Here is a 25,614-nt window from a genome sequence, read left to right on the forward strand (position 1 = left end):
ATTTGATTTTCTATTGGATAGTTTTGTGTTTTTTTATTTGGAAGGTCTCTGGAGTTTTTGTTTGTTGAATGCAAATTGGCATAAATGTAAACATGCCTGCTGGTGATGAAAAAATTGAAGACTTAAACGAAAGAATTGGAAACTTTATAAGAGAATTGAAACAAGGGTAACAAAATATTCATTTAAATATTAATCATAGTTTAAAATAAATAACGCATTCCACAAGGTGCGAGACAACTCGGATCGTCTACTAAAAAATCAACTCGGACCATCTTTATAGCATGCTTAGGCATCTATGAAGACAGATCGGCACTTGTTTCTATCCATTGGGAAGACCCACGATCAACGTGTATCTAGTGGGTCTTCCAATGGATAGAAACAAGTGACTGTGTCGGACTGTCAATGACAATACACCTTATCGCTATTCCCGGCTGACCCGTCCGCTTGAACTTTTGACGTCAACAACAATCACTTTTCCATTGTGGCGTCAGACATTTTGTTTTATGACGTCAAAATTTTACGGGAACCTGTGTGATTTCCAGCAATGGCGGACAAATAGCGATAAGGTGTATGAGTCTCCTCAGACCTAGTCCAAATAATTATGACGTCTGGCAAGGCTATTTTATTTTTTTTCTGGGACGCCTTCCTACAACGTGGTGGGTCGAAACGATATCAACCCCATGCGAAGCAGAGGTGTAAAATCATTCGTAGACGACCTAGCTCTCTGTCGGGGTGTCATACTTGGTAGAGCAGCCAGCTCACTGCGATCTCTTGAGACTATAAGCCTTTTGACTAGTAGATTTGTCCGCTTCAGACGGACACATCTGCTGGCTTCCTCCTCCTCCACGGGGCGTCAGCCCAAAAAGTCAATAACGGCTTACCGGTCTCGATACTCGACATCGCGGTGATGTGGGTGTGGCTGACTCGGCTAAGTACAACTTTGTTTTAATTATTTTTTTATTTATTTTTTTTGGTACGTTTCGCGGCCTGAGAGGGGGTGAGGAAGGAGTCCCAGAAAAAAATTAAAATAGCCTTGCCAGACGTTATAATTATTTGGACTACCTCAGACCCACTTAGACATTAAAAATGAACAAACTGCATGATCACTGAAGTGTAACCGAGATGCTCAATCGGAGCAAAGGCAAAGATGTAAAGGAGAACTGTGGTGTTGTGGTTAGCGCTTCGAACTATAAACACATACTAGAACACACCCGCGAAATCGCGGGCATTCAGACCGTAGTTTAAAGTATGTAAAGTGTTGTTGGAAGAATTTTGTAAAATATTGAATGACTGGAGAATTTCAGCAAATGTATCATAAGTCATAGGTTATTGGGGACAGGAAAATGTTTTTTTTTATACCTCCTTCTTCATTTCCAAAATTCCCAATTTTTGGTTTTCTATCAATTTCAATATGAACATACATTTAGTATGTTATGAACATTTAAGTAAGGAACCTGTAATTCAGTGGTTGTCGTTTGTTTATGTGTTACATATTTGTTTTTCGTTCATTTTTTGTACATAAATATGGCCGCTAGTTTTCTCGTTTGAATTGTTTTACATCATCATTTCGGGGCCTTTAAAAGCTGAGTATTCGGTATGGGCTTTGCTCGTTGTTGAAGGCTGTTCGGTGACCTATAGTTATTAATTTCTGTGTCATTTTGGTCTCTTGTGGAGATTGTCTCAACATGGCAATCATACCACATCTTTTTTTGTTGTTATAATAAATGAATTTTGTAAAAGATTTAATGACTGGAGAATTTTAGAAAAGGTATCAAAAGTTTACATGAATAATTTTAGCGCTTATCTGTATATTATGAACATTCATTGCTATATAAATAAAGTGTATTTACTTTCAATTCCAAGTTTACTAATCGATCCATGGTGGTCAATTGATATAGTATACAGACCCTCTCCATTTAATAAAATCTGTGACCGCCCTGGATAGTAAACTTGAAAATGATAGCAGATAGAATTAAAATACAAAGTATATAGAAAAACACAAACCGGAAGTCTAATCTGACTTAAAATTTCGTCCAATGACGGGACAATATCTGGATGCCTTTTTTCTCGTTTTTCTCCCAAAATAACTCAATCTGAATAATCATATAAATGGATGACAAATGCGACTATGCACTGTACCTATAGGAAACAGAGGCGTGTTGATTAATTTATTGTGGAAAGAAGAGAAGCGACACCCAAAATGAGGTCTTCTCGTTTAATAGTACATGTATAGATGTTCCTGGTTTGTTCAGTGGAGGAAATATCAGGGACTGTAAAAAGAGCAGGCAGCTCACTCACACCAGCAAAGTGGAAAGGAATTTATATAAGTTGTAATAACATGTTTCCCAATCCACTATAAATAAATTTGTTAGATCTTAAAGATGCAAATTATACTCACCATTCTCTTCAGAATTATAAATGATGAGTTGCAGTGAAAAAGGAATGTTGTCTGGTGCACCTGAACGACTGTCAAGTACATTTATGACAGAAACTTCCAAATTGCAGCATCATCAAGTGAATACTGGAAAGACTTTCTTTCCACAAACCATCAGAGATTTTAACACTCCCTCTTGGGGTTGTATCAGCACCCTTAGTTTAGGCTTTCAAACCCTCAGTGACAATGGATAATTGTAGTTTGTTATACATTTTTTATTTTAAATGGCAAAACTCACATACTAAATACTATGCAGATATATATATCAACAGTAAGTTTGACATTTCTATTAGAACAACAACTATGATCTGACTTCCTGTATGACACAGAATATTGAATGTTAAAAAACACAGTAATTGAACATTATTTCTATTTTACAGAAGTGTAGAAGGTTCCTATAATGTAGCATACAGAACAGTTTCCCTGCTGGTCAGGGTGATATCACAGACTAAATGGACAACAGCTAGGTAACCATATACAGGGCAATAGTTGGGGGACAATAAACTTGCTATTCCACTCATACATGTACCCAGTCAATAAGTATAAAACATCCAAATTCTCCCTCATTATAAAACCTTTAAATATAACAGTGTGAGTGCACAACATGCAGCTTAGTTGATATACATTTGTACATGTATGCATCATGGATTAATTTTTATCTATATTTTGCCCAATAACATAGATGGTTGTTAAAAGTGGTTTACTATAAAGGTACAACTGAGCAATTCATGAATTACACATTGCACTTGTCATGCTTATAGTAAAACTATTGTGTATTACAGAGAATTGTTAGATAATGTAACTACCCATGGTAAGAGAATGATTTCAGCTCAACCATCAGAGTCTGCAGTGGGCAATATGGTCAGGAGAATTCTTAAAATCATTAGAGAAGAATATGCCAGGTAGGTTTCACAGTATCAATGGTTATTTTGTGGTCACATTGATATGAATTTAACCTGTCTTATGATACAAATTGGGAGATACATTCTACTAATGTGTAATGAAATCACAAAACTTTTAATGCTTAATGTGTGAAAAGTCTTTTATTTAAACTCACCTGGTTTGATTGGCCACATGAGCTTTTGCAATTACTTTGTTTCCATCAACTTTTTTTTTTAAATCCTCTTCAAAACTTCTAAATAGATTGTCACCATTGTTTCATCTTTAGGATGTTTACTAGGAATTTATTTATTTTTTATAAAGGTTTTAAATTCAACATTTGCATCCTGGAAAAAATAGAGCATAGGAACCAAAATGCAGTTTTCAGAAAAATATGTTGAAATGTTTTGGAGTGACACCCCTGAAATGATTTTTTTTCAAATTTTAACAGTTTTTTCTTGAAAATAATAAAGATATATTTAAAATGTAAATCCAAAAATGGTCAGCATAACAGATCTATCTACTCAGAAAAAATCATGAAATCTGACAACTTGTTTTGGAGACATTATCCCTGAAATGATGATCTTAAATGTTTCTTTCAGTTTTGCCTGTTATCTTTGAATACATACAATGTAGGAGCTGGCTTAAACACATACATTTTGTAAAGTTCAATAATGATTGGCAACACAAGAAATAAGTAGTATGTAAATATAAAGGCCTTCATTAGCAGACTGGTACTTTTTCACCAAGTGAGCAACACAGGCACATTTTTATCCTCTTGTCATACATGTATTCATAGTCATATTATTGATTAATTGTTTTTTTGTAAGGTCATGATTTTTTTTTATATTTACAGTGCTTTAAAAGGTTCTGAAGAAGCTGATCCACAAGAATCTCTACATGTAAGTAATACAAGTGTTATTGATGATAAGAATTGATAATCAACCATCTTTGGCCAGTGAGATTTCAACTTACTTGGAGATTAAAATCATGGAGTACTAATTTTTGTAGATGTTGTTGACACAAATGAATCACAAATATAAGTGTTCAGCAAAATCACTAATATAAATGTTCAACAAAATCACTTAAATAAGTGTATAAGGAAATCATTAGTGTTCAGCATAATCACTTATAGAAATGTTTGGTAAAGTCAGTAATATGAGTGTTCAACAAAAACACTTAAATATAAGTGTTAAGTAATTTCACTTGCATAAGTCGTCAACAAAATTCCTAATATAGGTGTTCAGCCATATCATTTATATAAGTGTTCTACAAAATCACTAATATTACTGGGAGAAGAAATCACTAATATAAGTGTTCAGAGAGATCAATAATATAAGTGTTTAAAGCAAAATCCATTATTTTTAAGTATTAAGCAAAATAAATCATTTAAATGTCCAGCAAAATAAGTAATATAAGTGTTTTAATGAAATCTGGCATACGATCTTGATTGTTCAACAAAATCACTATTATAGGTGTTTTATGAAATCACTAATATAAGTGTTTTACGAAATCACTCAATTAAATATAAGTGTTTTACAAAATCCTTAATATAAGTGTTTTTAGCAAAATCACTAATATAAGTGTTTTAAAGCAAAATCACTAATATAAGTGTTTAAAGCAAAATCACTTATTTAAGTGTTTAAAAGCAAAATCAATCATTTAAATGTCCAGCAAAATAACTTAAATATGTAATATAAGTGTTTTAATGAAATCTGGCATACGATCTTGATTGTTCAACAAAATCACTAATATAAGTGTTTTACAAAATCCATAATATAAGTGTTTTATGAAATCACTAAATTAAATATAAGTGTTTTACGAAATCACTAATATAAGTGTTTAACGAAATCACTAATATAAGTGTTTATGAAATCACTAATATAAGTGTTTTACAAAATCACTAATATAAATGTTAAGTGAAATAACAAATTAAAGTGTTGGATTTTTGTCATTCAAATTTTTTTATCTAGAGCTAAGGGGGAGTATTTGACAAAAGTTTTACTTTCCTCATTATTCATTTTTATTATTGACATAATAAGCATAAGGGGAAAAAAGTATTATTTTATTTATGATTGTCTATACAGGCTAAACTGACAGAATTGTGTAAGGTGAAATACTAATCATACTTATTCTCTTCATTTAAAAATTTAATTACAACCAGAACTATCCACAAAAATATAGTCTACATGAAAATGTTTCATATTTCTATTATTTATTTTTATATATAGAAATTATTATCAGCAGAAGGACAGAAAGAAGACTATGGTCAGTCTGTGCCAAATCTCAAGGTATGTTTGTCAATTTATTCTTCTTCATTATATTTCACCTGTTAGAAAATTTACGTTAAAAAATAAAATGTAAATAGGTGAAGAGACAGCTTCAAACAATATCAATTCACCAAAAATAGATATCTAGAGCTAACTATAGTTTTTGATTGTGGACAAGCAACCATACTATATATGGCAATCTCGAACTCAAGAAAGAAGCTTAGGAAAAATCAACAAAGTAAACCAAAGGTCAGACATCAATAATAATTTCACCAGTATATTTTTATGGCATTAAGTTTTACCCTTGTCCATCTGTACGTTCATATGTCCTAAAATTAGTTTCCTTTCTCTAACTTTAATCTCCTCAATTAAATGTTATGAAGCTTATACACAATGCTTATAACCACAAAACACAGATCTATCAGATTTGAAATTAGGTGGTGTTACTTTTATTGTTATAAAGTTATATGCCACTTTTCAAATGGAAAAATGTGGTGTAATAATTTCAGGGAAACAGTGGTATTTTGAATATGCTCGTTTACGGGACGCATTATGGTATACCGTTGTCTGTCTGTCCTTCCATTGTCAACATGTCGATAACACTTTAACCAATTTGCATAAAACTTTAATGAATTGTTTATATCTATTTAAGTGACCTGTCTTTCGATTTTTGTAATTTTTTGATTTTTTATGTTTCTGAGTTAGAGGGTTATATTCATAAAAAAAGGAGGATTTTCAAGTTTTCGACCAATAGTTTAAAAATGCTCTCAGCAGTACTAATTGTCTATATCTATTGATGTAAGCTCCCTTTTAATTTTGATAAATTTCTAATATGACATTGAGAAGTAATTGAACTAATGTGACAGGTATCATGCGCTCATGGCCCAGCTGTTTATTAAATATAAAATTCAGTTGATTCAGTATATTCAATTTAATTTTAGGCAACAGTGATAGAGGCTGTTAATGAATTAAAGATTGAATTAGAAAATAGGTTTGTCAAATATTTTTCTCTTTATCAGTGATTTCAAATTGTTTCTTTATAAAGGCCTGAAGTATTTTTTATACATATATGTATTAGGGATGTCAACAAGTACTCAAATATTGAAGTATTAAGCAGTAGTACAGATTTAGAGCATCAAATACCAAAATGAGTCACTACTCAGTTTCTTGTTAGGACAATGTACTCTTCTTTTCAAATAAAATATTTTTTTGTAAAAGCTTTTTGTATTGCAGTAAAAAAAAGTATACTAACGTTTATTTATTACTTATTGAAACAGAGAGAAAATATATCATTAAACATATAAAGTGATGAGAAATTGTCATACATACCACAAAAAATGATTTAAAAAAATCTATTCTTAAGGTTTATGTACCCTTCTGTAGCCATTTTTGTACGAATTTTGCAAACCTCAATTGTATCAAAACTAAAGATATAATAAATAATAGAGATAGGCCATTTAGTACATGTTCCAAGGGGAAACTTGATGCAAAGCATTATTTTTTACTGTTTCGTTGCATTTGATAGAAAAAGAGGACTTTGTGGCAAATAAATCAAGATTTTTATAGAAAATCCACAGCCTTTAATACAGAGATTTTTGTTATAAAATTTGAAACATAAATTACTCACTTGATTTTCTATGATGTGCTAGTGTTTATTTTTTACAAAAAGTTCTAAGTAACCTGTAAATTCCAAAACACCTCGTGCTGAGTCACTAAAGTCGAGCGCACCCTAAAAGGTGTACTTGATTTTGGCCATATTTATACTTGTCTTAACCAATAACTACATTTATAAACTTGTTTTAAGGAAATCAATGCTAGCACTGCATGCAATAATCCTATATCTATCAGTCATCAAATTGCCAAATATGAGAGTACAAGGATAAAGGCTGTGGATTTTCTATAAAAATCTTGATTTATTTGCCACAAAGTCCTTTTTTTCTATTAAATGCAATGGAACAGTAAAAAATAATGCTTTGCATCAAGTTTCCCCTTGGAATATGTACAAAATGGCCTATCTCTATTATTCATTATATCTGTAGTTTTGATACAATTGAAGTTTGAAAAGTTCGTACAAAAATGGCTACAGAAGGGTACATAAACCTTAAATTGTATTGTTGGATATGAGATTGATAAAAATGTTGTTATTTCAGTGCTGATAACATAGCTGGACAAGCATTAGAACATATACACTCCAATGAAGTTATATTAACAGCAGGAAAATCAAAAACGGTAGAGGCATTTCTAAAGGTAATTGGAAGGAGAACTTGTGTGAATAAAAAATGTTTATGTATGGAAAATCATGCCATCTGTTAAAATCCCTCTGAATTAGATTAACATATTTTCTGACGTATAGTTAAAAGGACATTTGATATTCATAGTGTTCAAAAATAATTTATAGAAATTTTGTTACATTTTAACATCAAAGTTAACAAAAAAAGTCAAAAACAAAAAAACAAAAATAAAATGGTTATGGATGTGTAAAAAGCTTATAAGGTTTTGTTATCACATTGTTTTATGTTAGTAAACTTGGTGACATTCTAGAATGTTGCTTTTAAAATGAACCCTTTTCAATATTAATTTAATCAACAAAGAAATAAACCAGTTGCATGTGAATGAATAAAGTTGCAATTAAATAATGTTTGTTTCAAAACCATTTTTTCTTGATTTCTAAATATTTAAAAAAAAATACATGCATTAAAATCTACAACTAAAACTTCTATATACTCTGTACGTACTCATGGCACCACACCCTTTTGAGTTTTGACTACAATTGGATTTAGTATTAATATTGCAATCCTTTTTGAAAAGAGATTGTCCATGTAGTGGAAATAGACAGAGTCCTTCTGGTGCCCTACAAAAAAGAAGATTTCTTTTCATGAAAATACTATAAATTTATTGTTTGGTATTATTACAGAAAGCAGCAAAGAAGAGAAAGTTCCAGGTGATGGTTGTGGAGTGTGCCCCATTTTATCATGTGAGTCAAACTTATTAATGAAATTATGTAGTTGTGGTAAGATTGGTAATTGGACAACTATGAATAAAGACCAAAGGCCAAAGAATGAACAATTACAGGATACATAAAAGCTTTCAACAATGAGCAATATGTGAACCATATATGATTTTTTTTTAAAGGCCCTAGTATGAAAAAATGTAAAATAATTCTTAATAGAAAGCGAAGGATCTATTTTATACAAAAACAATAAACCAAAACAGTAATGGATGACAACAATCAATAACAACCACTGGATCACACGGTTTTATGATTGGAATAGGCACATACAAGATGTGGTGGGGCTTGTGGGCATTTTGACCCAGTTAGACATACAATACAGATTTTGATAAATTTGGACAACATGGTCTTGATTTTTACTAAATTTAGTCCAATGAGTCATAGACCACAGGCTTTAACAAACTATATATTCTATTCCTGCTGTCTTCTGTTTTGTGTTTTTGTTTTTCATATCCTCTACAAATTCTAGAGTCTCGTCCACCGTAACTTCATTTGACAGACTATCGTCTATACTGTTTAGTTCTAACATTTTGAAAACAATTAAAGAATATTCCTGAGTGTTGACGAATAGGTATGTGATAACATTGACGGAAAGGCATGTGATGATTTCCAAAGCATGTGATAAATAGAGATTAATACATGTCAAAATCCGTATCATATGCTGTATCATCCCGAGTGCCTTTAGGCCAGCCCAGGGGGATGATATTGGTCGAGGGTGATACGGCATGTGATATGGATTTTGCCATGTTTTATATGCTTTATCATATTTTCCAACAGGAGAGCATATATGAACTGCTTTTTGATCCCTAACACCTTGGTTACCTTCAGTTCTACATAAAATTGTCTGGTTTTAAAAGCTTTAAAAGAACTGCTCAATAACTCATCCGAAGCAACTGGAATACCTTACAATTGGTGTGCTGTTGTTTTAAAAATATTTTGTCTCTTGTATTTTTTTTGTGTGTTTTGTATGGCATTTCATTGAGTTCTTTTTTATAGTTGCATTTCGTGTGCCAGAAAATATGCAATTGTGACGTCACATGCCATACAATGACCTCATTCAATAAATTGCGTCGCGCCCGAATGACCGTACATTTAAGACCCATTTTGAGGAAAAATATTTCTTCAGAAGCTTGCATAACTTACGGACTTAATGTAAAAATGGAGAAAAAAAAGGATTAGGGGTATGATAAATGGTAGACTAGGGGTGTGATAAAGAGTATGATAAAGGGTGCACATCAAAGTTGCATGATATGGATTAAACAGCAGGCTATTTATCAAATATTCAAAACTACTGTATTTACTACTAAATGTATGATAAATATTTCATATCAGCCCGCTAAGCACCAATTAGAAAACGTATGGAATTTACGTAATTTTAATGCTACCATCATAAGGTAAAAACTTAGTCTTAATATATAACGCAGCTGGTTAAAAGATCTGGATGAACTGCTTTTAGTGATTTTTCCATTATTATTTCAACTGTTAATTTAGTATATTAATTTCATTGGGAGTGATTATTTAATTTAGAGTGATAATATAAAATAACTTTGATTGGAAGGTGTTAATTGCTGGCACATTTTCTCCTTAGGGTTTACTTCAGTAGGTCATTATTTATGCTAATTGAAAACTCTATGCAAAGTGATTTAAAGTCTTCCAATGAATGAACATATTTTCAAAGTGTATACTTTTTGTGAATCATTCCTTATTGTCCTTCAGTTAAAGGTCTTATGAGGTCCTGGTAAATGTAAGTTGTACGTGCTAATAGAAAAACTAGACACATGGCTGCATCTGTTAAATGTTATTTGTTATAACCATAAAATATATTTTTAAAATCTTCTAGACTTTAATTGTTTCTTTCCTTTCAAATAAAGTTTGTGACGCAAAATTAAAAAATGTCAAAATAGTCACTTGTAGTAAACTTAATAAGTTAGTGGACATCAACCTTTGAATGTTAAAGTAATATGACTGCCAGTTAGAAATTTAAAAATTTCATGGTAAAATTGGGATTCTAAAGTTTAGAGCTAAATTTGCTCTCGAACTGCAGCTGAAAAATATGACTTCCGCATGATGACGTCATACAGCAAAAAACTAAAATAGCCTTACTAGATGTTATAATTATTTGGAATAGATTTTATATAAGAACTGAATGAACTGATGTCCATTAATGTTTCCTCTCTTCTGCAGTATATTACTTTAATAAAATATTGAATGACGATATGAATTAATTTTAAGAAAAAGTGTTAATTGTTGATGAAATTTCCATTTGGAATATTTTTTTCAATTTCAACAATGTTTAAGTCCAATCAACTTGAAACTTAGTAAATATGTTCCCTATGATATGATCTTTCTAATTTTAATGCCAAATTAGAGATTTTATCCCATTTTCATGGTCCACTGAACATAAAAAATGATAGTGCGGATGGGCCAGGGCATCCGAATACTTGGGGCACATTCTTGTTCCTCTCTGGTATTTTCAATGTGTAGGCTATCTGTTAATAATTGTGTATTTTCCTGCAAATGTCTTTTAAGGTCGTCTGGTAAAGTAATTTGTATGTGTTAATTGAAGTAACATAATATCTTCCAGTGTAATCCAGGTACTTATAAAGTTCATAATATCTGTGAATCGGGCTGGTAAATTAATTTGTATGTGTTAATTGTCGTATGATAATGTCTTCCAGGGTATTCCAGACTTTTTCAAGGTACTTTTAAAGTTCAGCATATCTATGAATCATTGCTTATTGTTATTTGATTTTTCTCCAAGGTATTTTCAGGATTTCTGTGATTAAGCAACAAATGTTAAAGTAATAATGTTTACAAAATGAATAGTTGTATGGCATTTAGGAAATACACAAAGATATATATCTTCTTTCAGACATACTGTCTTATATTGATCAAACTAACCACTAGGTTTTGTAGAAAAAGAAGAAATACTCAAATCTACAAAGTAATGTTTAAATTATTAATCAAAATTACCCTAGCTTATAAAACATGAAAACTCCTGTATTGACAATACATTGTAATAAAAAAAAATTGTCAAAATGTAAGCAATACTGATTTGTAATCTTGTATACTTTGATTTTAATTACCAAGAATGTATATGATGACCTATAATTTCTTACAAGCATCATCATTTGGACTGGTAGTTGTGTCATCGGCATTCATGCCACAGCTCCTTATTATAAAATGAGAGCAAGACAGGTTTATGACCCATGAATAAGTTATGCTAGTTTTATATGATAATTGTAAACACACCTGCATCAGTAACACTGGAACACACCCGTGATTATGCGGGTCGGTGACTGAATTAAAGTATATAACTATGCGCAAGCCTTATTTTAGTATTATTTTTTATCTGATAAAGTCATGCCGATTATAAGATACACAGTTTTCTCTGCTTTCAAATCTTTCTGTTTGAACCCGTCGAACTGGAACTTATCAATTATTGGTAATATTAATTATTTGGATAACAAAAGGTCCTGGAATGGAGTATTTTTTAATCAACAGCATTGTCCTATGTTAGTTATAAATAAAGTTGAATTCTTTGATTCACTGTTTTATGTCATGCCCGCGCGCTAACAAATTGAAAACGGTTCCTATATACACCTTATTTTTAGTCCAGATTTTTAGTATTCGTATTGTTATCTTAGAAAGTCTTACTGATTAAAATACTACAATAGGTAACAATTTGACAATGACTGAATTTAGTAATGTCAACCCTGTGAGTTTAATCCGTGTATATAGCATAATCCTTAATACACCGTTTGGTGGTGCACCTGTTAGATGCGGAACGTACAGATAAGGTAATAGGTAACAGGTGAATATACTATTGGTATCGGACTCGACCCAGAACTTCTTAATTATTGGCAATATATATTACGTGGAAAAAAAAAGGGCCTGGAGTGGTGTAATTTTTAATCTACACCTTTGTACTATATTAGTTATATATAAAGCTGAATTCTTTGATTCGTCGTTTTTACGTGATGACGGCTGACAAATTGGACCTCGTAATTTTAGTATTATAGATGATACTTTCTTGACATAAATTTGTAAGAAATTGCAAGATTTTAATTATTTCTTCAATGCCAAATTAGAGATTTTATCCCATTTTCATGGTCCACTGAACATAGAAAATGATAGTGCGGATGGGCCAGGGCATCCGAATACTTGGGGCACATTCTTGTTCCTCTCTGGTATTTTCAATGTGTAGGCTATCTGTTAATAATTGTGTATTTTCCTGCAAATGTCTTTTAAGGTCGTCTGGTAAAGTAATTTGTATGTGTTAATTGAAGTAACATAATATCTTCCAGTGTAATCCAGGTACTTTTAAAGTTCATAATATCTGTGAATCAGGCTGGTAAATTAATTTGGATGTGTTAATTGTCTTATGATAATGTCTTCCAGGGTATTCCAGACTTTTTCAAGGTACAGCATATCTATGAATCATTGCTTATTGATATGGTTTTTCTCCAGGGTATTTTCAGGATTTCTGTGATTAAGCAACAAACGTTAGAGTAATAATGTTTACAAAATGATAGTTGTATGGCATTTAAGAAATACACAAAGATATATATCTTCTTTCAGACATACTGTCTTATATTGATCAAATTAACCACTAGGTTTTGTAGAAAAAGAAGAAATACTAAAATCTACAAAGTAATGTTTCAATTATTAATCAAAATTACCCTAGCTTATAAAACATGAAAACTCCTGTATTGACAATACATTGTAATAAAAAAAAATTTGTCACAATGTAAGCAATACTGATTTGTAATCTTGTATACTTTGATTTTAATTACCAAGAATGTATATGATGACCTATAATTTCTTACAAGCATCATCATTTGGACTGGTAGTTGTGTCATCGGCATTCATGCCACAGCTCCTTATTATAAAATGAGAGCAAGACAGGTTTATGACCCATGAATAAGTTATGCTAGTTTTATATGATAATTGTAAACACACCTGCATCAGTAACATGATACTTTCTTGACATAAATTTGTTAGAATTTGCAAGATTTTAATTATTTCTTCTTTTTGAGTCTAACTTTGTGACGCAAACACCTTCATGGCTCATGCTACCGTAACAAAATGTCGAACTGGTTAATTTAGTTGTATAACAGATTCCAACCTTTAGATCAAATGAATTTAAGTGTCAGCCAGTATTAAGAAATCAAAAGAAAGAAGGTTATTAAGATTGTTTTTTCTTCAGATTTTTGGCTTCTCCTCTACCTATACCATAAACATTAACAGATTCTGGTTCAATTTATTTGTTTATTGTTTACATTTACTTAGTGAAATTTGAAGTTTGCTCATAAAATTTCCTGAGAAGGCTCCAGATTCCCAGCATCCCAGGAATGGAAATAAATTTGTAAACGCCATTACATAATCATGTGTGTATATCATTTTCATGCAGATCATGAATTACATCCTGGGCACCTATATCGTGCTATTCTGTTGAATTTGAATTAATTAATTTGTTCCTTGCAAATGGTATACCATAAAGGTATTGAATTAATGTGCATTCAATTTACAATTTTCAGATTCAGAGTAATATTCTGCTGTGTCATACAGCTGATGCTAAAGGTATACCAAAGGTGGAAAAAAAGAAAGAGTTCTGAAAAGAAAGAAGTTTTTTCACTAATTGCTATCAAAGTGGACTAAATTTTACCTTCGTAGTTCTTTTTAAGAATTCTGGTTTATAGGCAAACTGGATTCAAACATGGCCACCACTATATTTAGAAATATAAAAAAATGGGGTGAAAAAAATCAATAAAAATATCTGATAAAGGTTGTGAAAACCAAGGGCTATATCAGACTGATTTTAAAAACAAAATCATAGATTTTCCTCATTAAGATTTGCCAATGATGAACCCATTTAAACTTAGGTAGAAGTTCTACTCAAAGTTCCTAAAAGTAAAAATTAGAACAAAAAATATTAGTTATATTATTTACATTCTAGCTTTGCCATACATGCTTTTTAAACTTTGTAGTTTAAAATTGCTTTACATTTCAGGGTCAAGAACTAGCAATGAGTTTGGCAAAGTCTGGAATAGAAACTACAGTCATAAATGATGCTGCTGTATTTGCTATTATGTCAAGAGTAAACAAAGTTATCATAGGAACACATACTGTTATGGCAAATGGAGGGTAAGTTTAAAAGGGGACATTTTAAAACAAGTTTAATATATACCGGTATATACTTACGATTTCAATGCATAATCTATTACCACAGGGGTTAAGTTTTTGCAACAGTCATAAATTTGTACTATCATATATTTTAAATTTTGGTTTCTGAAAATAGCTTGAGAAGGTTATGTTTAGAGGTACATTTGACTTCAAAGCAAAATAAGCAAACAAAATCCTTAAAAACAGTATATTCATCTATCATGAAATCCCCATTGATTTCTATACCATCTCTACAAAACCTATGATTAAGGAAAAACTACCTCTTTTTGCATCAAGACAATTTTACTTTGACAACTAATGTTCCTTTAGGGGGATTATACTCCTGTTACAGTGAAAGTGTCTTGCTCCTGTTGCTCTACCCTGGAGTGACTGTTATGCTTTTAAAAGACGGAATGCCATTTTATAGAGTCACTATTATTTCATAGAATTAGGTTGAACTAATAGTACATGTATATAGTTTTACAAAAAAAACCAGACATTTAGAAGAAACTAAATTACCTTTAAAACAATCTTGTTACCTTATAGATTATAATACCTTAACAAAAATGGTAAACTTGAACCTAGCAGTAATATTAATAAGAGTTATGTCCCATCGGTTTACAGATGTTTAGATACATAGATCTGTTTGAATACAATGAACACAGAGTGTTAGTGAGCTTTACATGTTGAAACACATATACAGTTTATTGTTTTGTTACAGTAAGCATATTTAAAATTATTTTACAGACTGAAGGCAATAAATGGAAGTCATGCAATAGCTTTAGCAGCAAAACATTACTCTGTACCTGTAAGTTTGATAATTTTATCAGCTCATTTATGTAATAATGTTGTCTAAAGTCAGATCTGTTTTTCCTACAACCAGACAGGGAATGTATATTCTTTAAATACTGCATGGGATTTGCTTAAGGCAACATTACAGTTAATGATACACCATCATTGGCACATTCCCAATATATCTGTTAAACTTTTTTCTGAAACTAAATGAGATTTTTTTTTTAGACCTTATTGACAACATAAAACAAATATTAAGAGATGAATGAAAATGCAAGGAATTTAATTTAGAACAATTTTGTAATTTGTGTACACTGGTGATAAAACTTATATGTGGATATATCTGTTAACGAGACAGTAACCTTACAAAAATAAACCAACAGACTTCTTGAGGATAAAATATATAATCTGTAAACATTCAACTTTGAAAAAAAGTAACGGTTTTCATGTGTTGAGCTAATTGATTAGTTTATAAAACATTCCTGCTTGTTCAAAGAAACCATCTTCCCTAATAAAAATGTCCCTATTGATTCCAGTTTATCTCCTTATTCCACATTTGTTTTTATTTTCAGCTTATAGTATGTGCAGCTATGTTTAAGTTATCACCACAGTTTTTATGCTCCTATGATCAGGTAATTTTAACTTATCTTTATTCAAACACTATTTTATCAATGAATATTAAACAACCAATACGAAAACACTAGTATAAGTATGGGTGATATGTTTAGAAAAGAAACTCAAATTTTTGTTAATATGTGGTTGCATTTATGTGTTTTATTTTTTGAACATTTTGGGGATTTTTATGTCCCACCTACGATAGTAGAGGGGCATTATGTTTTCTGGTCTGTGCGTCCGTCCTTCCGTCCTTCCGTCTGTCCGTCTGTTCGTTCAGGTTAAAGTTTTTGGTCAAGGTAGTTTTTGATGAAGTTGAAGTCCAATCAACTTCAAACTTAGTACACATGTTCCCTATGATATGATCTTTCTAATTTAATTGCCAAATTAGAGTTTTGACCCCAATTTCACGGTCTACTGAACATAGAAAATGATAATGCGAGTGGGGCATCCGTGTACTATGGACACATTCTTGTTAGTAATATTTTATTTTCATCAGGTAAGGTGTAGGGTTTTGCATTTAGAAATATAAAAATAAGGAGATGTGTTATACTGTGGATTCATTTATTTTCGTGGGTATCAATTTTCGTGGATAGAGAAAAAAAGACGTTTTGTGGTATACGTAAATTCGTGGATCGCTGATTACAACAACAAAAAAATAGATACGTAATTCGTGGATTTCTCTTTGATTTAGGAGATCATATAACCTCCTTGGTTTGATCAATAATAAAACAAAACAAAAAAGAAGGAAGGAATTCATTGAAAAAGTTTTGAATTGTCAAAATCCTCGATTGGTCATTCTAGGTTAAAGTGTTCATTGATAACTTGGATTACAATAATGTACAGAGACAACTAATTATTTGTTTGTTTTACAATTTATAAATTCTTGTCTGAATTCTATAAGGCATTCAAAACTTTATGATTGAAAGCTCATTTCCCTAATCACGATATAATAAACAGTGATATAAGTATAAGGTGTGAAAATAAATGTTCCTGTCATAAACACTTTTACCTATGGGCAATATCCCTGTACTAAATCCTATTGATATTTAATCGCTGTTTAACCAAACTATGACATGGTAATTAACAACTTGCAGTATTTTCCATAACAGTTTTAATCAATTTTAAAAAGTAAATTATCACTGATATTTGATATATTTATTATAGATTTAATCAAAATACTTGTATCTTCTTTCAATAAAACACACGTGTTATGTTACAATGTTTATCGCTAGTCAACACTATACTAGAACTGCATAACATAACCGGAAATAAACATCCGACTCCATACACATTTCTCGGGATTATTTTTCGTTGAATTCTTAAATTCGTGGTTCGCTGTGACCCACGAAACCCAAGAAAATTGGTATACCACGAATAAAAATGAATCCACAGTAATTTCCAATGAGATAACTATCCATAGAGACCACAAATATATACTACCAAATGTTTAATCTTTTCAGGAAAATTTAAGGCTTATACAGCAAATACAACACTGATCAATAGTGGTAGTGTTGTTATTATCATCCTGCATTATCAAGCAAAATAACTCCGTCTTTATATTTCTTTATACAGGATGCCTTTAACAAGTTTGTTAGTCCACAAGATGTGTTAAACTTTTCTGAAGGTGAAATCTTGTCAAAAGTTCAAGTTCACAACCCTGTGTTTGACTATGTACCACCAGAATTAGTAACTCTGTTTGTTTCTAATATGTAAGTACTGAACCATTTGATTTATCCCTACTTTTGAAAAGTAAAATAACAAAAATACCAAACTCAGAGGAAAATTCAAAACTAAAAGTCCCTAATCAAATGACAAAATCAAAAGTCCAAACACATCAAACGAATAGTTAACAATGATGGTTAAAGGGATGGTGTTTGTTATGAGGAATTTATCAGTTGTCTGTTTTGCAGTTAAAAAAAACCCATTTAACTGTCATTTTTGTTGTACAATGTCTGGTGTAAACATTATTAGCCAAGTCTCTTTACCAGCAATTTTTGAAGAAAAAAAAATACACACATATCTCAAGTTTAAAAAATAAATAGAATGAAGAATACTTTTCAATGATACTAGAAATGTGTCTAATCAGATCTAACACAACATAACATTTACATATAACAATGGGATGACAATTGACATGTTAAGAGGATATTGCTAAGGAATCAATCAACATATAGTGACAAGTATAAACATTTGACATCCTAACTTTTTATTTAGAGTTCTACCTATATATCACACTTTTTTTTATTTGATTTGTTTTAATGTATCTCTACTTGTACATTTGAGTTATTACACTTTAATTGATTTTTCAGTGGAGGAAATGCACCATCCTATGTGTACAGACTTTTAAGTGAACTTTATCATCCAGATGATCATGAAATACAATAAATAATTTATATAATTATGTTTTATATTTGATATATGGAGGTAGAGTAATATTGTCATTTATTACATGATAAGTTATTGTCTTTACTATTGGCCAGTGGTCAGTCTTCTTTCCTGTTTGCTTTATTAAATACAAATCAATTTAAGACACCATCAGTGTCAAAAGTACTTTCTTGGTCAATAATGTCAAAGTAAGAAAGTTTTGACTCGAGTAGACTTTTTTCTATTTTGCCTGGTATGGGAGAAGTGAAGTTGAACAATTTTCAAATATTAGGTTTACATTTCATGTATTTAAATGTGCAAAAAGAAGATAATTAAGTTTTACATTTAATAATGTTTTAGAAATCAAAGAGCTGAAAGCTCTGAAGAAAAATGACGCCACTGTCTCTAATATTGGGATAGTTTTTATGCAAGTCTTGATTTTCACATACCGTAATTAGTTTAACAATGCAACATGTCTCGTAAGCATATAATTGATATTCGTATATGTGTGTGTGTGAAGTGAAGGTGCCAACTGGCTGGTTTTTTTTTAAGACAAATGAATAGGTCAAGACTACCTGAATTGTACAAATAAATACCGTAGAAAGGCTTCTATATTTCTCACTGGTACATAGGCTGAATCCGGGTCCGTTCGCGCCCATTCACGTTTGCGCCAACTCATGTTCGCCCCCTTTCACTTTCACACCCTACATGTTCGTAACTAATCTTAATTGGTTTTGTGTTTAATAACTCTGTAAGCAAGTGTTTTCTTATAAGTATAATTGTTGTCATTGTCTCAAAATAAAGTGAGACAGCATTTTTTTTTTGTGTTGAATAAATCTTAATCATGTTTTGGATAGCGTATTGTTAAAGATAATAATAATCCTTTCTAAATAAAGTGGTATTTTGTCAACGTTTTATTTAGCGTTGAATAACTCTTAATCATGTTTTGGTCAGTGTATTGCTATACTTTGTTTCATTGACCTCTTTCATAATGAAGTGAGATTCTGACTAATTTTTTTTCTGTGTGTTTAATTTTATCATGTTTTGGTTATAATAGTGGATTGCTATATTTTGGTTCCTATATTTTATTGTTTCAGATCAAAGGGCTTAAAAACAATTATCTTTTGTGTTTTCCTTTAAAATCTTCAATGTTTTACTCATACCAAGCTATAAATACATTCAGTATTTACACCAAAGCAATTTAAAACAACAATCATGATTTTCCAATTATTCAACTTGAATTTGAATTAAAATTGGGCGCGAATGAGTAGAGTGCGAACGGACCTTGGGTGTGAACGTGCGAGGTGCGAAAGTGTATTGGGCGCAAACAGACCTGATACCACATAGTCTGAACCCCCTTCTCCCACAAAATATGAAGTAAATTAAAAACAAATTGTTCAGAGAACAATTGAAGTCTTTCCACTAGAAAAGATCTATTTTTATATTGAAATATGAAAAATCAGTTTAAAATGTTAGTTTCTTATGGCTTTATGACGTCCTATTAACCTATGACCTTGACCTCAATTTCAAGGTCACAAACCATGGACCTTGAATCAAAATATCCTAGGTCTTTAATATGTTTTGTTAATGAGTACTACCACTTGACGCATAATTTTAAATGTAAGATGGACAAAAACTCCCTTTTATTGTATGCGCAGCCTTTCAACCAAAATATACAAGTAAGGACATGTAAAATTATTTGTCAAAATGTCATACGGTATTTGAAAAGAAGTGAAAATAAGCCAAAATCAAAATTTATAATATGACCTTGACCTTTGACATTGACCTCATTTTCATTTTAAGTACCAATGACCTCATGAAGACCCTAGGTCTCTATCAGTTATGGTTTACCAGTTGAAAATGCATATCGCTTGAATCAAATGAAAAAGGGGGAATAACTCTCATATGGAGTCCCCATAGAGCTATGGTTCAAACGAATATTCTTATCCTTAATATGTAACGAGCAATTTGGTAAAATAAAATCTTTTACGGTTACGAAGGAGAGGTGGCCACAAGAAAAACAGTGTTTGGGGAGATAACTCTTACAACGTAATGTATTTTGTTATAATTACATTTGATATATGTTTCATTATAATACTAACTGCACATCACTAGTTATTCCTCAAGCAATTGCATCACTCAATAAAACTTTTCATTCATGATAACACGTGGTCCCACAATAAAGTGCACAGATGAATTGAATAAAAAAGTTATAAAATTCGTGTTTTCATGATCCTAGCTAAAAAAAGTAATTATAAGTATTGAATGTTTCTTTTTGTAACCTCATAGGGTTGCAAAAGCATTGACCGTTTGCACATTTTTAGAATGTAGCGCTTACGCTTACGCGCTTCATACAAAAAGTACTTCGGTCAACGCTTTTACACCTCAATGAATTTACAAAAAAAAAGCATTCAATACTTAAATGCAGTTGTAAATTTTTAAAGCAAAAAGAGTTAATACTAACTTTCACTTTTTTGGATGTTCATGTACATTTTGTATGTATTTATTTTTCTCAACTACATGAATTTTTTGGTGTATTTTTAATGATATATATGAGTAGTCAAAATAATTATTACGTCTGGCAAGGCTTTTTAAATTTTATTCTGGGACACCTTCCTATGACCACAAGGCTATGTTAATTTTTTTTCTGGGACGCCTTCTTAGGAAGCCTTCCTACGAACGTCTTAGGAAGGCGTCCCAGAAAAAAATAAAATAGCCTTGTCAGACGTCATTATTATTTGGACTAATACATGAGATATTGGATATTTTTATGCATTATTTAACCAGTTGAGTCTTTTACAGGACTGTTTGTTTAATGCTGTTTAAACATTACTGAAAAAAAACCACCTTAAATTTGCTAATTATTTGGCATGAAAGTTTGATTTATTGAAAGGGACTCATAGTTTTCCATTTAATTTTTATAATTGTCTAATGGTTAAAACAATAGCTTCGTTGTTTACTTTTATACACAACAACATATTCACTTTGGTTTCGTTGTTTACCTAATATTCACTATGTACTTGGTAACAGTTATTAATTAATTGAATAGAAAATATTATAATAAATATTATTGGAAGCCGAATTGACGTCAAATAGGTGCCGATTTGACTTGAAGCCAATTTAACCAGGTGCCGACTTGACTTGTACGTTTCAATTCCTCTGCGATCGTCTGCGGTATTTTCTTGAGAAAACCTATTTTCCATCATCAAAGAGAAGAAGAAACTGCTTGAAATGATTCCCGAACGCTTCGTGATTGTTAAAATAAGTTTAATTCACTCAAAAAACAATTTTAAAACTTGCGATGTTTAATTCTGTATTCTGTTTAAACAGGAAGTTGTGTAAAAGAAGAAATTAACCGGTGAGAGTGGAAATCCGTACATAACATATATCACTATAGTACGACTTTTAAAGCAAAACAGTTTCATCCTTTTGTAAAACAGTCTTTAATATACCTATCACATTAATGTTTGAAGGGTCTTAAGCTTATTCAAACCATATAAGTCGGTATGAAACACCAAAACGGAATGATAATAACCGATTACGTTTTGTAGTTTACAAAATTCTGGACTGGTTTCTGTCAAACTACAACACTTTGTTCGACTGTAGTGGAATACAAACAGAAACCAGTTAGTTTGTAAACTGGTTCCTGGCTGATTACTACACAATGCTCATGCATAATGATAAGGAACACAAGCACATTCCAGTTTGTATTGAAATTAGTAAATACGAAACCAAGCGCGGTAGGCAGAGAAATCAGGTCGGCAGTTATGGAACAATGACTGCGTCATTTTCCAAAAATAAGTTGGAATGAAGATTGATTAATATTTATTTTCTAGTAGTAAATATTTGTGAATAAAACCTTTTTGATGCAACTTAAACCTGAGTAAGATTAGAAACTTGATAGCTTAACAGGTTGCAGCTTGCAGGAAAAAAATTAACTTACACATTTTGCTGATTTTGAGATATTCAGTTGTTGCTTTTACAACTTATTACTTCATGATAATAATTTTAGTCAATGGTCTCCTGACACACCAGGATAATGAGTGAGCTCCATATTGGTTGCAAGTGCTACATTGAGGCTGCATACCAGTTGTAGGTGATTGATGATTAAACTAAAAGTTATTTGAGATTGTTTGATAAACATGTTAAACTTTACAGTTTTCCAAGTAACACTAAGTATTATCCTCCAATTGGAAACACAAATTTAAAATACTGGTCGATTCAGTTGAGGATTATGCATGACAATGGGCAAACTGAAAAAGAAGATGCAGATGATCTTTCCGAATGGTCATTGTGGTCAATTATTTGAATTACAATTATAAAACTGATTGAGTCTATGATTTAAAGAAAAAAATGTTCCTAAGCGACTATCCAACTTCCATGACAAATATGTTGTTATCCTCCTTCCATATTTTTGTGTCAATCACATTCCATAGGCTGCTGATAAAGGAATTAGGTACTGACAATTCACTTGGAAACTTAACATATACCCCCACGACACTTACCAAAGAGGAATTGCTGAATTATATCAGGTCTTTTCTCTATTCATTTGGAATTTCAACCAGAGATGAAGAAGTGGATCTTCCCTTATGTTAATTGATACCTAAAAAACATTGGTGCCCCTACAAACAGCAGTATATTTCTAGGTCTTCCAAGTACGCTGCAAAACCTCTCAAAACTATTGACATCAATTTGATTAGCAAAACAAGCTAGTCTTCTGAGTTGATATGAAACTGCCTGCTGAGCCCTGCTCTATGTACTGTGAATTAAATGAAGATACATGAAAATTATATTAAGAGTACATACAATCTATGTATTTTTTCAATACTATACCACTTTTGATTTGTCTATCCTTTACACAAGTATTTCCTATTTCAAAGTAAAATATAAATTGAATTCTTAACATGAAAGAATTACCAACGTAGATATAATGTTATTTTAAGGAGTGACAAATCATACTTTGTAAAAAAAGCAGTCTAATACAAACAAAAAATACTCTCTTCTTACTCTTCTGCAAGTATCTAAGGTTATCCAAGATTTTGGTGGCGTTCATGTTGTTCAGTCATAATAATTCTCTCCTGTGTTCAATATAATTTTGTTTGTGTTTTAGTTTCTTTTTGTTCTTTAGTTCTTTGTCATGCATGGTCAGTTTCAATCTCCGTACAGCGCTCGTTTCCTTTCCGTATACTTAGTACACTACAATACAATGTCATATTTGTGTAGTGATACGAAGTAAGTACGGAACGGATGTGAGCTCTGTGCCGGAGATTGGGTCAGTTTATTCTCATCTCAGTCCTTTGGTATCGTCTGCCTCTTCTTTTTTTTTTTATTAAGAAGCTTGTGTTCTTGATGAACAAACTATTTGTTGATTGAAAGACGTGTTTTTTGTCAAACAAACAATAGGCATTCCCATTGTTACTAACTGAATTCTTCCTGGATTCACATGAGGCATACCTCATAAAGTAGCTTTTTAGGAAGAATTAAAAGAAACTAGCCTTATACATTTCTCCACGTTCCGCTAAACATGTGAAATCAAGGATTTGTATAGTACTTGTCTTACTATACAAATCCTTGGTGAAATATATCATAGTTATATCAAATCATCAAACTTGAAAAAGGGTACAACAGTTAAGATTGCAACATATCTTTACTTGCATCTACATGTAGATATAGACTATGACAGTCGGTTGAGAGCAAAGCTTAACAATAAAAAAGATGATTTCCGCTCGATTTCGTTTCTATTTAGAAAAATTCCAATAGCGCCTGCTTGTGGAGTATATACATCCCAGTTGGTATGATATTCAAGCTCTTGCATTTTCTATCGTGATTCTTGAGTTTAAGTGATGAAGTTGGAAACATTCCTTCGAAAACAACTGCCATTTTCCTAACTTGGTACAGGACATTTTAAGAAAAATGGTGGGTTAAATGAGCTAGACAAACGTCTCATTTGTATGACAGTTGCATCAAATTCCATTATATTGACAAGAATGTGGGAACAAAACAAACAAGCACAATAGGTAACAATGTCACAAACACGGGTACAACAGCAACACGAAGGGTGCCACATGTGGAGTAGGATTTGCTTTCACAGAGCACCTGAGATCTCCGCTGATATTTGGGATTCGTGTTTTTCAGTCTTTAGTTTTCTAGTAGTGATTTGTATACTGTTATTTGTCATTTGATCTTTCTTCGTTTTTAGCTCACCTGGCCCAAAGGGCTAATTAAGCTTTTCCCATCACTTTGCGTCCGTCGTCGTCCGTCGTCGTTAACTTTTACAAAAATCTTCTCCTCTGAAACTACTGGGCCAAATTTAACCAAACTTGGCCACAATCATCATTGGGGTATCTAGTTTAAAAATGTATCCGGTGACCCGGCCAACCAACCAAGATGGCCGCCATGGCTAAAAATAGAACATAGGGGTAAAATGCAGTTTTTGGCTTATAACTCAAAAACCTGAAATTTTCAGATGAATCGGACAACCCGTTGTTGGGTTGCTGCCCCTAAATTGGTAATTTTAAGTTAATTTTACTGTTTTTGGTTATTATCTTGAATACTATTAAAGATAGAGATAAACTGTAAACAGCAATAATGTTCAGCAAAGTAAGATGTACAAATAAGTCAACATGACCGAAATGGTCAGGTGACCCCTTTAGCAGTTATTGCCCCTTATAGTAAATTTTTAACCATTTTTCGTAAATCTTAGTAATCTTTTACAAAATTCTTCTCCTCTGAAACTACTGGGCCAAATTCATTCAAAGTTGGCCACAATTATCTTTGGGGTATCTAGTTTAAAAAATGTGTCCGGTGACCTGGCCATCTAATCAAGATGCCGCCACGGCTAAAAATAGAACACAGGAGAAAAATGCAGTTTTTGGCTTATAACTCAAAAACCAAAGCATTTAGAGCAAATCTGACAAGGGCTAAAATTGTTTATCAGTTCAAGATCTATCTGCCCTGAAATTTTCAGATGAATCGGACAACCCTTTGTTTGGTTGCTGCCCCTGAATTGGTAATTTTAAGGAAATTTTGCTGTTTTTGGTTATTATCTTGAATATTATTATAGATAAAAATAAACTGTGAACAGC

General features: G+C 31.7%; 2 protein-coding genes across 2 annotated transcripts in view; one reads left to right on the top strand and one right to left on the bottom strand.

Moving 5' to 3' along the window:
* Window positions 1–20: 20 nt before the first annotated feature.
* LOC139494535 (translation initiation factor eIF2B subunit beta-like) lies at window positions 21–18,563 on the top strand. The gene is made up of 13 exons (XM_071282697.1): window positions 21–166; window positions 2,815–2,901; window positions 3,217–3,336; window positions 4,170–4,215; window positions 5,545–5,604; window positions 6,525–6,574; window positions 7,734–7,830; window positions 8,498–8,557; window positions 14,607–14,740; window positions 15,506–15,566; window positions 16,123–16,182; window positions 17,738–17,874; window positions 18,475–18,563. The coding sequence occupies exons 1-13, from the start codon at window positions 69–71 to the stop codon at window positions 18,548–18,550; spliced, it is 1,086 nt and encodes a 361-aa protein (XP_071138798.1). The 5' UTR covers window positions 21–68; the 3' UTR covers window positions 18,551–18,563.
* A 3,576-nt stretch (window positions 18,564–22,139) lies between these two features.
* LOC139494525 (uncharacterized) overlaps window positions 22,140–25,614 on the bottom strand; it is a 163,854-nt gene continuing 160,379 nt past the window's right edge. The window contains exon 12 of the mRNA XM_071282689.1: window positions 22,140–22,149. The gene's annotated coding sequence lies outside the window, so the exon portion shown is untranslated. The remainder of the gene's footprint in view (window positions 22,150–25,614) is intronic.

This window comes from Mytilus edulis, chromosome 1 (assembly GCF_963676685.1).
Source record: "Mytilus edulis chromosome 1, xbMytEdul2.2, whole genome shotgun sequence".
Taxonomy (NCBI): Eukaryota; Metazoa; Mollusca; class Bivalvia; order Mytilida; family Mytilidae; genus Mytilus; species Mytilus edulis.

Excerpts from the sequence above, each read along its gene's own strand:
- LOC139494535 (XM_071282697.1), top strand. The coding sequence starts at position 69 with ATGCAAATTGGCATAAATGTAAACATGCCTGCTGGTGATGAAAAAATT. Across the intron at positions 3,337-4,169 it reads ATTAGAGAAGAATATGCCAG|TGCTTTAAAAGGTTCTGAAG; the intron begins GTAGGTTTCACA and ends TTATATTTACAG. Across the intron at positions 17,875-18,474 it reads ACTCTGTTTGTTTCTAATAT|TGGAGGAAATGCACCATCCT; the intron begins GTAAGTACTGAA and ends TTGATTTTTCAG.